General features: G+C 52.6%; 1 protein-coding gene across 1 annotated transcript in view; it reads left to right on the top strand.

Annotated features, from left to right (window-relative positions):
• The first annotated feature begins 4766 nt into the window (after window positions 1–4766).
• The window catches only part of LOC138296151 (uncharacterized), a 102322-nt gene continuing 93290 nt past the window's right edge, over window positions 4767–13798 (top strand). Inside the window, exon 1 of the mRNA XM_069235069.1 lies at window positions 4767–4874. Coding sequence (XP_069091170.1) covers window positions 4767–4874 — 108 coding nt within the window. The remainder of the gene's footprint in view (window positions 4875–13798) is intronic.

Genomic DNA, 13798 nt, shown 5'->3' with positions numbered 1-13798 from the left:
CCACACAACCATGCCCAGGCTCATCCTCCTGCAGAAAAGGCACCTGGCGTCTCAAGGCCAGGTTGTGCAACATGCAACATGCAATGATGATCTGGCACACCTTCTTGGATGAGTAGTACAGAGATCCACCTGTCAGATGGAGGCACCGGAATCTGGCCTTCAGGAGGCCAAAGGTGCGCTCAATGATCCTCCTTGTCCGCCCATGTGCCTCATTGTAACTTTCCTCTGTCTTTGTCCTGGCATTCCTCACTGGGGCCAGTAGCCATGAGAGGTTGGGGTAACCAGAGTCACCTGTAAATAACGAGGGATACCTGTTAGCCACACACTCACCCTTAGGGACAACCTCACACCCATATACCTACATCAACTGGGTGGGGACCATGGGCTCACCTATTAGCCACTCCCTGTGCCTCTGGAGTTGAGCCATCACATATGGGATTCTGCTATTCCTCAAGATAAAGGTATCATGCACAGAGCCAGGATACTTTGCATTGACATGGGAGATATACTGGTCCGCCAAACACACCATCTGCACATTCAGAGAGTGAAAGCTCTTTCGATTTCTGAACACCTGTTCATTTCTCCGGGGGGGGGAGACAAAGGCAATATGTGTACCATCAATAGCACCAATGATGTTGGGGATATGTCCCAGTGCATAGAAGTCAGCCTTCACTGTGCCCAAATCCTCCACCACGGGGAATATGATGTAGCTGTTCATGTGTTTCAGCAGGGAAGACATCACTCTGGTCAGCACGTTTGAGAACATAGGCTGTGACATACCTGATGCCATGGCCACAATCACTTGGAAGGAACCACTTGCCAAGAAATGGAGCACTGACAGGACCTGCACTAGAGGGGGGATACCTGTGGGGTGGCGGATAGTTAAAATCCAGTCTGGCTCCAATTGGGCACACAGCGCTTGGATTGTGGCCTTATCAAGTCTGTAGGTTGGGATAATGTGCCTGTCCTCCATTGTCGCCAGGTCCACCAGGGGTCTGTACACAGGGGATGTCTCCATCTCCCATTCATCCTCAGTGTATGAACTCTAGAATGAAAAGCGGTGATCAGAATGTCATATTCAAACATGTACTCAGATCAATATGCAATTTTTATTTTACAGAAACAGTATGTGAACTTGTAAGTCAGTTGATGTGCCTATGTCTGCTGTGACGCAGTTAGGTGCCATGGCCTGTGCCCCCCTGAAATAGCAGCTTCCTGACCTGTGAGGAGGGACAAGTGGAAATGAGGTAATTCCGCTGGCGTTGTGCACCGTTGCGCTTGACGACCGCCATGCAACACAGCATTGGTTATCATTGGGGGCCTACGGGTTCCAGGAGCCAATGGCGATGTATGCCGGCGGTGACGGTACGCACCGCCACGGACGTGACCGCCATTTTCTATCTGTTCACTCACTTTCTACCTGACCTTCAACAGGAGAAGACCTACACTGCAAGTGCTGCTGTGACCTGTGTCTGGAAGCGACCATGGCACGAGTGTCTGGGGAAAGGGCCCCTGCCTTCACTTCAGAGGAGTTGGAGAGACTGGTGGATTGGGTACTACCCCAGTACCCTTTACTTTATGGTCCTCCAGACAAACAGGTGAGTACACTTTAAGCATAATGCCTGGGGCATGAATGTATGGAGTGCTGTGTGTGTAAGCCTCATGTAGGGGGTGGGCTGAGGAGTCCTGAGCAGAGTGCTGCATGTATGGTGGTCAATGTCTGTGCATAAGGGGATGGGAAGGAAATGGTGGGCCATGAGTATGACAGTCCGGATGGTATGACCAATACCTTTTCTGCTGTCTTTTATCTGCAGGTCAGCTGCCACCAGAAAAAGGGTATTTGGCGTGCCATCACCAAGGAGGTGCAGACCCTGGGGGGTCTTTGACAGGCAGAGCACCCACTGCCGCAAACAGTGGGAGGACGTGCACTGCTGGGCAAGAAAGACAGCGGAGGCCCAGCTGGAGCTGGCCTCCCAACGAGGAAGGGGTGCCCGTCGTACCCTGACCCCCCTGATGTTCCGCATCCTGATGGTGGCCTATCCGGAGTTGGATGGGCGCTTGAAGGCATCACAGCAGACACAAGGGGGTGAGTACAGATTCAGATTCTTGACTTTACGCACGTTAAGGTGTTACCTGGGTGGGGGATGTGGGCTGGGGTGCCCCTAGGCCAGGGCAAACATGGCAGGGTAGGTTCCATGATGGGCAAGCTCAGATGCACTTCAACCACAATAATGTTGGTGGGCATCTACTACTGGGCAGGGTCCTGTGGGTTTCAGGTGTGCAGCTAATAGCGTTAGGCATTATACCCCATGGGCTGGTGACTAGCATTGTAACTGGTAGTGCATGGCCTAGTGCACAGGGCTCTTCCCTGTGAGTTGTGTACGCCAACAGTAGTGTTGTTGCTGGCATTGACCAAGTGTATCCTCTGTCTCTCCCCCCTCTTTTTGTTTTGTCACCCTGTTCTTGTGTGCATTAGCATAATCTGGCAGAGGATTAGAGGCACTGGCACCAGAGCAGGAGGGAGCTGCATCCTACATGGGCCTGGAGGGCAAATCCACTGACGGTGAGGGCACCAGTGGGACGGAGGGCGAGGGGAGCACCACGACGGAGACAGGAGGGGACAGTACCGACAGCGACTCCTCCTCCGATGGAAGCTCCCTGGCGGTGGCGGACACCTCTGTGCCCACCTCAACTACAGGTACATCTGTCACCCCCATACCAGCACCGCCCTCCCAGCAGCCCCTCAGTGTGTTTCCTGTGCCCGCTCACCCAGGAGTGGGGACATCTCCTTCACCCCAGACACCTCAAGCCCTGCCCCAGTCAGCCCTGCTGTCCTCAGTGAGAAGGTTATTGACCTCCTGAGATTCCTCTCTGTTGGGCAGTCAACCATACTGAATGCCATCCAGGGTCTACCAGGGCATTTGCAACAAACACATGCATACCTGGAGGGAATTCACTCTGGTGTGGTGGCCCAACAGAGAGCATTCCAGGCTCTGGCCAACTCACTCACTGATAGCAGCCATTGTCCCTGTCTCCAGCCTTCCCCTCCAACTTCCTCTACCCAGTCCCAATCCCCTCATCCCCGGCCTATCCCAAGCACACCTTCATACCAGCATTCACCCAAATCAACACACAGAAGTGGCTCAGGCAAACACAAGCACCACACTTCATCTCACAGGCACGCACACAAGCACCATCCACATACAAACACACCAACATTCACTGCCTCCACTGTGTCCCCCTCCTCCTCGTTGTCTACCTCCCTCCCAGTAGCGTCTCCACTCACACCTGCATGCACTACATCCTCATCCACTATCTCCATCATTAGCACCCCTATCACTACACGCCCCTCACTGGCAGTCACCACCCCCACATCCATGTACACGTCCCTTGTGTCCTCTCCCACTGTGTCTGTGACCCCTCCTCCCAAAGTACACAAATGCAAGCACACAGACACCCAACAGCCATCCACCTCACAACAGCATCCAGCCCATGCACCTGCACCCAAACACAGCAGACTGACACCTCCTACAACCACTACCTCTTCCTCCACTCTCAAACCTTCAATCAATCAATCAATCAAACATTTGTAAAGCGCACTACTCACCCACTAGGGTCTCAAGGCGCTGAAAGGGGGGTTGGGAAGGACTGGTACTGCTCAAATAACCAGGTCTTGAGGAGTTTCCTGAAGGTCAGGAGGTCCTGGGTATGTCGTAGGTGGGCGGGCGGGAAGAGTGTTCCAGGTCTTGGCGGCGAGGTGGGAGAAGAATCTGCTGCCCGGCTGTAGTTCGATGGATGCAGGGGCAAGGTTGGCGGAGCGGAGTTGGGGGGTTGGAGTGTAGAAGGTGAGTCACTCGTTGAGGTAGGTCGGGCCCGTGTTGTGAAGAGCTTTGCGAGCTTGGATGAGGAGTTTGAAGGTGATCGTCTTGGTGACGGGAAGTCATTGAAGGTCTCTGAGGTGGGCTGAGATGTGGTCACGGCTTGGAATGTTAAGAATGAGGCGTGCAGAGTTGTTCTGTTTACGTTGTAGTTTCCTCTGGAACTTGGCTGTGGTTCCTGCGTAGAACGCGTTGCCGTAGTCCAGTCTGCTGCTGACGAGGGCCTGAGTGACCGTCCTTCTGGTTTCGGTGGGGATCCATCTGAAGATCTTGCGGAGGGTGTTGAAGCAGGAGGATGAGACGGCGTGGACTGTTAGGTCCCGGTGAGCGATGAGTCTAGGATAAAACCTAGGTTGTTTGCATGGGTTGTGGGTGTTGGTGCGGATCCTAGGGTGGTTGGCCACCAGAAGTCGTCCCATGTGGAGCGGTTGGAGCCGAGGATGAGGATCTTGTTTTGTCTGAGTTAAGTTGGAGGTGGCTCTTCTCCATCCAGTTGGCGATGGCGTGTAATCCGTCATGGAGGTTGGTTTTGGCGGTTGCGGGGTCCTTGGTGAGTGAGATAATCAGCTGGGTGTCGTCGGCGTAGGAGACGATGTTGGGGTTGTGGGATCGGACGATGTTGGCTAGTGGTGCAATGTAGATGTTAAAAAGAGTTGGGCTGAGAGAAGACCCTTGGGGAACGCCGCAGATGGTTTTGGTGGCTTCCAACAGGAAGGGCGGGAGGCGGACCCTCTCAGTTCTGCCGGAGAGGAAGGATATGATCCAGTCCAGGGCCTTGTGGTTGATCCCAGCATCGTAGAGGCGAGCGCAGAGGATGTGGTGGTAGACGTGTCAAAAGCAGCAGAGAAGGCCAGGACAATGAGGGCCGCGGTTTCGCCTTTGTCGAGCATGGTCCTGATGTTGTCAGTTGCAACAATGAGGGCGGTCTCGGTGCTGTGGTTCCTACTGAATCTGGATTCGGAGATGTCCAGCGTGGTGTTGTCCTCCAGGAAGCGGGTCAGTTGGCTGTTGATGATCTTCTCGATGACCTTCGCCAGGAAGGGGATGAGGGAGATGGGTCGGTAATTCTTGAGGTCTTTGGGTTCCGCTTTGGGTTTCTTGAGCAGGGCGTTGACTTCAACATGCTTCCAGCTCTCCGGGAAGGTGGCGGTCTTGAAGGAGCTATTGATGATCATACGGAGTTGGGGGGCGATGATGGGGCTCACTTTGTTGAAGACATGGTGGGGGCAGGGATCGGAGGGAGATCCGGAGTGGATGGTGCTCATGGTTTTGATGTTGTCCTCGTCGTTGATGTGGGTCCAGGAGAGCAAGAGGTTGGTGTGGCTGGGTGCGTTGGGGTTGGTAGTGGCCGTGGTGGTAGTGGGGGGCAAGGAGTTGAAGCTGTCGTGGATTTCCGTGATCTAGTGATGGAAAAAGGTGGCAAGGGAGTCGCAGAGGTCTTGCAATGGAGGGGGGTCGATGGAGCATGACCTGGGGTTGGTGAGTTCTTTGACGATGCTGAAGAGCTCTTTGCTGAAATGGGCGTTGTTGTCGATGCGATCTTTGTAGCAGGATCTTTTGGTGGTTCAGATGAGCTGGTGGTGCTTGCGGATGGCTGTCTTGAAGGCGGGGTGGTTGCTCTCTGTTGGTTCATGGTGCCACTTCTTCTCGATTTTCCTACACTTCCGCTTAGAGGGATGAAGGTCGGCGGTGAACCAGATAGCCTTAGTGCTGGTGCGGTTGTTGGAGGATTTCCTGAGCCGAACAAGGGTGTAGGTGCAGTTGTCTAGCCAATGTCTGAGGTTGAGGGCGGCTGTGGCGGGGCCGGGCGAGGGTGGAGATCAGCTGGTCTTCTGAGATCTTCTGAGATCTGAGATCTTGTTCAAGCTGCGGCGGGGAATCTGTTGTGGGCAGTGGTGAGTGGCGGGTTTCTGGAAGGTGAAGTGGACGCAGCAGTGGTCGGTCCAGTGGAGTTCAGTGGTATGGCTGAAGGTGACGTGGCTGCTGGTGGAGAAGACGGGGTCGAGCAGGTGGCCAGCGGAATGGGTGGGTGTCGTGACCAGTTGTTTGAGACCAAAGTTAGCGAGGTTGTCGATCAGAGTGGTGGAGTTGCTGAGGAGAATTTAGTCTGTAGTGGCAAGGGCCTGGGTGCTGATTATGTCGGCGATGGAGTCACTGACCTATGATTGGGGGCCTGGGGGCCTGTAGACTAGGGTTCCTCTGAGGGTGGTGTTGGCATTGATGTGAATCTGAAAGTGTAGGTGTTCGGCGGCATCGAGGGTGTCATTGGTGTCAGTTGAGATTCTGATGGTGTTCTTGTGGACTATGATGATTCCTCCTCCCAGTCTGTTGGTGCGGTCTCTGCGGGTGATCTTATAACGTTCAGAGATGACTATGTCGATGTCTGGTTCCAAGGAGGGATTCATCTAGGTTTCGGTGAGGAAGACGACGTCTGGGGACGATGCGGTGAGTAGGTCCAAGAGTTCGACGGAACATGTGTTGAGGAGGATGCAGCTGAGGTGGTTGTATGTGGTTCTGGCGTGGTGCTTGGCGGCTTGGGGGCAGGTGAAGCTGCAGGTCTGACAGGCGAAGGGTCCGACCCTCTTCCCGCACCAGTGTCCCTAAGAAGATTTTCCTCACCACCATTGACCTATTACCTACCCCTCCCCCGTCCTTCACTTTGGGCCAGGGTGGCCAGAACCGAGCCCAGCACCTCAGCCACCCAGTCCATGGCCACTGTGGTTTCTGCAGCTACTGCAGGTGTGAGAGGCTCCAAGGAGGCACCCGTTAGCACAGCCAGTGTGCCAGCACCACCTGCCAAGGCCAAGAAGGGTCCGCCACATAGCAAGGTCAAGAAGGGGACACCAGCCAGCAAGGGGAAGGAGGCACCATCAGCCAGCAAGGGGAAGGAGGCACCACCAGCCAGCAAGGGTAAGAAAACAATACCAGCAGGCAGAAGAAAGGAGGCACCACCATCTGCCAAGGGCAGGAAGGGTCACACAACACCAGCCATGGCACTACAGCGCTCCGAGGCTGCAGGTGAAGGGCTGAAGCTTATCACCACTGTGGCCAGCACCGCTACCTGCACTGCGGCAAGCACTGCCACCTGCACCGCCGCCAGCAGCACTACTGCCAGCAGCAGCATCCCTAGTGGTCAGCCGTCCGAGGCTGCAGCTGAAGGGCTGGAGCCTACCACCACCACTGACAGCACCACCACCTGCAGCGCATCAGCCATCCACTAAGCAGCCGTCACCGCCAGCGAGCAGTGTGTAGTAGTGACTACATGGGCTGCAGTGCATCCTGGATCCTGCAACACCTGTCGGTGTGACACCCAGGTGAGAGACTGTGACCTTGCCCCTTCCAGGATGAAGCACACTGGGCACACAGCCCCCTCCAGAACCAGTGGAAGAAGGCATCCACTCACCCCTTCCTTGGCAGGATGAAGCACACTGGGCACAAAGCCCCCTCCAGAACCAGTGGAAGAAGGCATCCACTCACCCCCTCCTTGGCAGGATGAAGCACACTGGGCACAAAGCCCCCTCCAGAACCAGTGGAAGAAGGCATCCACTCACCCTCCTCCTTGGCAGGATGAAGCACACAGGGCACAAAGTCCCCTCCAGAACCCGTGGAGAAGCCACCCACTTGAGAGACTGTGGCTTTGCACTCCCCAGGACCAAGCAGTGGGCAAACCACCAACTTGAGAGAATGTGGCTTTGCACACCCCAGGACCAAGCAGTGGGCATGGAGCCCCCTCCAGGCCAGTAGTGTTGTACCATCTTCCGGCTGAGGTGCCCCCCATTCCCTGTCCCCCTCAGGGCCTGTGTTTTTTTGACCTGATGCCCTTGCAGTGTTCTCTCCGTATTGAGGCAGGAGTCAACTGTGGCCTTGGCCTATGTGTTACGGCCCCATGGGCCACGGACATTTTGGAGTGGGCATTGTCCCTCCTTTTGTATATATGTACATACTGTTTATTGTTTAACGACGTATTTATCTAAAACTGTACTATTACACTCATTTTAATCCATTACTTTTGTCCTTGCGTTATTCCTGAGGGTTGCGGGGTGTATATGTAATGTTGTTGCATCTGTTTGTGTGTATGGTGTTGGGGGTGTTGCATGTTGCATGTGTGTGTCACTCTCGTTTTCCACACTCCCTCCCTCCCTTGTGTGCTAGGTGCAGTACTCACCGTGGTCGTCTTCGCCGGCGTTCGTGTTCCTGGTGTATGAGAAGGTACACCAGCATTGGAAAAAAGTGCTGCTCGGGCTCCATGGCGTCGCGGTTCTTCCTTGAATGTCGAGAGGTGAGTCGTTTCCCTTCAGTGTACTGTTTCCGCTGTGCTTTTGATTACGTTGGTACCGCCCCGGAAAAGGTGGCGGATGGGCCTGTTGTAATGCTGTGGGCGGTACACTGTCTTCCGCCTGGCTGTTGGCGGTTACCGCTGCGGTGTTTGTTGCTACCGCCGTGGCGGTCGGTGTGCTAAAGTGGATGTATGTGTTGGCGGTTTCTGCCGTGGTCATGAATCAATTGTTTTTACTGCCGGCCCATTGGCGGTGTTACTGCCGCTTTATCACCGACCGCCAGGGTTGTAATGAGGGCCTAAGTCTTTTTGGCCTTGAGACTTCAGAAAACAGGAGGCAAGCTCAATCCAAGCCCTTGGAGTGCACTTTTGGGGGAAGGTAGCGTCCTTATCTGCAAAGTCAGAGGCCAGCAGAGCAGTGGGGCAACAGCAGGGCAGCAGTCCTCAGCAAAGCAGTCCAGATGAGTCCTTTGGGCAGCCAGGCAGTTCCTCCTGACAGGGTGCAGGTGTAAATCCAGAAGTGTCTGAGTTGGGGGGTCAGAGACACAGTTTATGTACCTAAAAATGACTTTGAAGTGGGGGAGACTTCAAAGAGTGATTTTGAAGTGCACAATTTCCCCTTTCAGTGCAATACTGTCAGCCAGGGTCCCTGTAGGGGGTTTGGCAGTCCATTGTGTGAGAGCAGGCCACTAGCCTTTGACATGTGAGTATCAGGTCCTCCACCCTTCCAGCCCAGGAAGACCCATTGAGTATGCAGATGAGTGAAGGTATGACTGAGTGTCCTATGTTTGTGGTTGCCTGGGTGAAATGCACAAAGGAGCTGTCAACAAACCAAGCCCAGACGTTGATTGGAGACAGGCTGTAAGACACAGATGGTTTTTAAGTACAGAGAAATACTCACCTTCTAAAAGTGGCATTTCTAAAATAGTCATTTAAAATCCAACCTCACCAAAAAACACGGTTTTCTGTTACCATTCTGGCCACACTGAATATGACCTGGTTACCCCTTTCAGATCAGAATCTACCACTCAAAACGTATGTGAGGGCAGACCTAATGCTAATCTATGAAATGAGCGGCCTCACAGTAGTGGAAAACGAATTTAGGAATGTTTCACTACCAGGACATATAAAACACATGTGAATATGTCCTGCCTTTTACTTGCATAGCACCCTGCCCTATGGGTTACCTAGCGCCTACCTTAGGGGTGACGTATATGTAGAAAAAGGTGAGTTTAAGGCTTGGCAAGTACTTTTAGATGTCAGTCGAAGTGGCAGTGAAACTGCACACCCAGGCCTTGCAATGGCAGGCCTGAGACATGGTTAAAGGGCTACATTGGTGGGTGGCACAATCAGTGCTGCAGGCCCACTAGTAGCATTTAATTTACAGGCCCTGAGCACATGTAGTGCACTTTACTAGGGACTTATAAGTAAATCAAATATGCCAATTGGGTGTGTACCAATGTTACCATGTTTAAGTGAGAGAGAGTATTTGCACTTTAGCACTGGTTAGCAGTGGTAAAGAGTGCAGTGTCTTAAAATCAGCAAAAACAATGTCAGAAAAGGGGAGGGAGGTAGGCAAAAAGTTGGGGGATGACTACCCTAAGGCTGGTAGGTCTAAGAGATAGGGAGGAGTCCCGGATAATGACCAGGTTGCGCTCGTGGTCTGTGGGTGCGGGGACAGTTCCCAGAGTGGCGAGGCACAAGGATTTATTCCAGGCATAAGGGGTGGAGCTGATTACGGAGATCTCTGTCTTGTCTGAGTTGAGCTTGAGGCAGCTGGCCTCCATCCAGGTGGCTACTGCTCTCACCCCATTGTGGAAATTTCTCTTGGCCTTAGCAGAGACCTTGGATAGGGAGGGGGTCAAGGTCCCAGTTGGGTGTCGTCAGTGTAGGAGACTATGTTTAGTCCATGTTGTTTGGTGATCTTGGCAAGCAGGACATGTAGATGTTGAAAAGCGTCGGGCTGAGTGAAGATCCTTGGGGCACTCCCCAGCAAGTGTCTTTGGGTTCTGACGTGAATAACAGTAGTCTGACACTATGAGGAAGGACCTGATCCAATCCAGGGCTTTGTCTTGGATGCCAGTGTCATGTAGTCTGTTGCAGAGGAGGAAGTTGGAGACAGTGCCAAATGCAGAGGTCAAGGAGGATGAGTGCAGCTGTGCCTCTGCGGTCCATCAGTGGCTGCTAAGAGTGATGTTTCAGTGCTGTGGTTGCTTCTGAATCCTGATTGGGGTGGATCTAGGATGCGGTGTGTCTTGAAGAATTCAGTGAGTTGTTGGTTGACACCTTCTCCGTTAACTCGGCTGGAAAAGGGAGCAGAAAGATGGGTCTGTAGTTCTTACTTACCCTCCTTAGTAGCTGAGGGTAAGTAAAATTGCTTTTAAATGTATGTTGTGTGCATGCTTGCCAGTGAGAGTATGTTTATGTGAGAGACATTGGGCCTGATTACGACTTTGGCGGTCAGACCGCCAGACCCCCATAGTGGCGGCCGTCAAAAGACCACCACGTTGGCAGTCACCCAGACCACTGTAATACAGGTTACAAAGCCAGCACCGCCAAAACCCAGCCAAAAAATCGATACGCCAGGACTCTAGAGGGTGGGAAATAGGTGGTCCAACCCCCAGCACAGGCAGCCTGTCAACAAACCACGGAACCTATTACAAGTCAAAAAATGCAGTGGCAGTCCTGCCATGGTGGTCCTCTAGTGGCGGTCTGAACTGCAGCAGTTGGCTGTCACCACAGTAATATACTACATCACATTGGATGGATTTGAAAACACCACAGTTGATACACATTCACACACCCAACACACCAAAATACTTTGCAACTCCCACAGCCAAACCTAACAACACAGCACAAAAAAAAGATATTCCGGACCATAGATTAGGCACCCCTCCAACTATCAAAACCACATATCCCACATCCTCAACACCCCCCATCACATCTAGCTGCACCTACCCACACTAAGCACTTCCCGTCGCCTGTTTAGCATCCAGTACCTACTCGTTTTTCTTCCATCACCACCATGTCACCCAAGAAATATCCCCGTTTCACAGATGATGAGTTAAGAGTCGTGGTGGATGATTCATGAGAGTAGATCCACAATTATTTGGAGCCCAAGTCCAACAAACTACTATTGCGAGGAAAATGGAAATGTGGCAAAGGATTGTAGATAGAGCGAATTCCATAGGCAGCTCCCCGCTCACATCAGGAAGAGGTGGAACAACCTCAGGGGCAAGGTCCGTTCCATGGCATCCAGGCACCAGCTTGCGGTCCTGAAGATCGGCAGTGGTCCCCCACCTCCTCCCCTACAGCTCACATCATGGGAGGAAAAGACCTTGGCCATCATGCACCCTGAGGGCTTGACAGGAATACCTGGGGGAGTCGAGCCGGGTGAGTAACAAAAACAAAAATGGCACACAAATATATTGTCATGCATGCTCACCGATCACCTTTGCCCACTTTCATTGTCAATCCACTCACCAGCCCATTCACCATCTGTCAAAAAAATACTCTCTCCCATCTTATATGGGAACTTGACTCACCTGAGGTAACCACATCTCTGTATGCTGTGTGTAGCACAGGGAATGATAGCACCACAATTCCCACCAGACACTGTTCTACCAATACCAAAACCAGAACATTGTACCACACTCAAAATTACCTTCTCCTGTTATTTCCTCATGAACAGTACTCCCCTGAAAGAGGGACAACTGTACAGTGTGTGTGAGTAGGTCAGGCACTGACAGGAATGCCAAGGCCAGGAGGCAATACTAGTGTAACTGCCCCCGCCAACCATTATACCCTAACATAAAACACCCTTCTTCCTCTAATCACCTATTGAACTGTACTCACCTGATAGGAGGACAACTTTACAGTGTGTGTGATGAAGGGAGAGAGATGACTAGAACTCATAGGAGGATCCCTTACTCTCACTCCAAGCAACAATCCACTGTACACCTGCCAAAATACCTTTTTCTGGGAATACACATATGAGGTGCACACACCTGGGTGAGTCACATTGAACGACTGCATTTAGTACAGGGAGTCACATGACTGCTAAGGCCAAGAGGCCCTAACTGCCCAATCCAATGACCCAGCCCACCCTGCATATGTTCAGAAAACCTTGCAGGTATACTTTTTATGGACTTCTACTCACATCGAGGACATATAACGTGAACAGTGAGTTGTGATGTGTGTAACATCACTATGAATCCCAGGAGGGCCCGGCCAGTGTCCATATGACATTGTGCCACTGTCCGTGAACCCACTAATGAACTTGACACACCTGGGAGGGACATGGATACAGGTCATGATACACCCTTTGATGTGGCCACACCCAGAAGACAGCTCAAAATGTCTGGAAAAACATCTAAGACAGATCTAAGGCCCCAAGATGTGTCAGCCGTACAGTATGGCATTGGCACTAGTTACATCCACAATGCAGTGACCACAAGATGACAACTATCACTTTTTATCTAATGTTCTGCCAATGCCTGCATGATAGACAACTAGGTTGCAAGATGACTCAGACAACATCCTGCCCAACCACAGTCCTGCCTGCACTGCAGGCAAGATATGAGTACATTACCATCCCTCCAGCAACTAATAATTCCAGACAATATGAGGGTAGGCCACTGAACTGGAATTGGTATGTTGGTATGTCAGGTTATTACAAATGAGAAGATGCATAGCTGTCACATAGGGGAATTCAGCAGATGCAATGTGAGCATGGCCCTAGCCCAATATTACTCTCAATTATTGGAGGTAGATGTCCCAATAAAACCACTAACATTGTCTCCCTCACATCAACAGGTTGAGCTGCCACTACAATTACAGACACTAGAGGAGACTGCCACTACCCCTGTGGATGAAGCCCTCGGTTAGGACACCAGTCCTGGACCGTTGGACATTGAGGACTGTCCTGACCATCCGGGCAACCTGGTCAGATGACACCGGTCAGCCTCAGCTTGACCACATCGACTCCTCCCAGCCCCATGGCCTATACATCGCAGGCAACCAGTCGCCCCCAAACCTATGTCCCCAGGACAGTCACCAACATCTTGTGCACCCCAGTCCAGGTTCTTGAGTCACAGCCAGTCAACTCTGTCAATGAAGGACCTAGCACCAGTGGAAGGGGGCAGGCTGTGCCAAGGGTGCAGGCACATGGGAGTAGGGTGCGTGGGAGGGTTGGTATGGCATAGTGCAAGAGGCTGCTGGTGATACCCGTGGCCAGGATACCATAAGCCAGGTCTTGGGAGCCCACCAACATACCCAAGGCATGATGGGCCACGTACTACAACTCAGAGAAATCAAGGCGCTACAGAGGGAATTCCCTTGGGAATTGGCTGAACAGTGGGAGGCCCACAATACCAAAATGGCCTTCCTAACAGGGGTGCTGAGGGGCATCAACACTACCCTGAGCAGGGATCGACAACAACATCCCACCCCTTCCTTTGGCGCATCAACACCAGGAACTTCATCGGTGCCAGCCAGTGGAAGGGAGATCCTGCCACGGGAAGCACCTGCCTCAGATAACCCTGCCTCTGTAGTCACAGACCCACCCCCTGCAAGCGGGGACATTCAGTCAAGCATTCTGGAGGTGTGGATGGCAAGATACCAACCACTGCCAGCAAGTGACCAC

This window comes from Pleurodeles waltl, chromosome 1_1, assembly GCF_031143425.1.
Source record: "Pleurodeles waltl isolate 20211129_DDA chromosome 1_1, aPleWal1.hap1.20221129, whole genome shotgun sequence".
In the NCBI taxonomy this organism is placed as follows: Eukaryota; Metazoa; Chordata; class Amphibia; order Caudata; family Salamandridae; genus Pleurodeles; species Pleurodeles waltl.
Note: the sequence above shows the minus strand (reverse complement) of the source record. Positions and strands in the feature narration are given on the sequence as shown.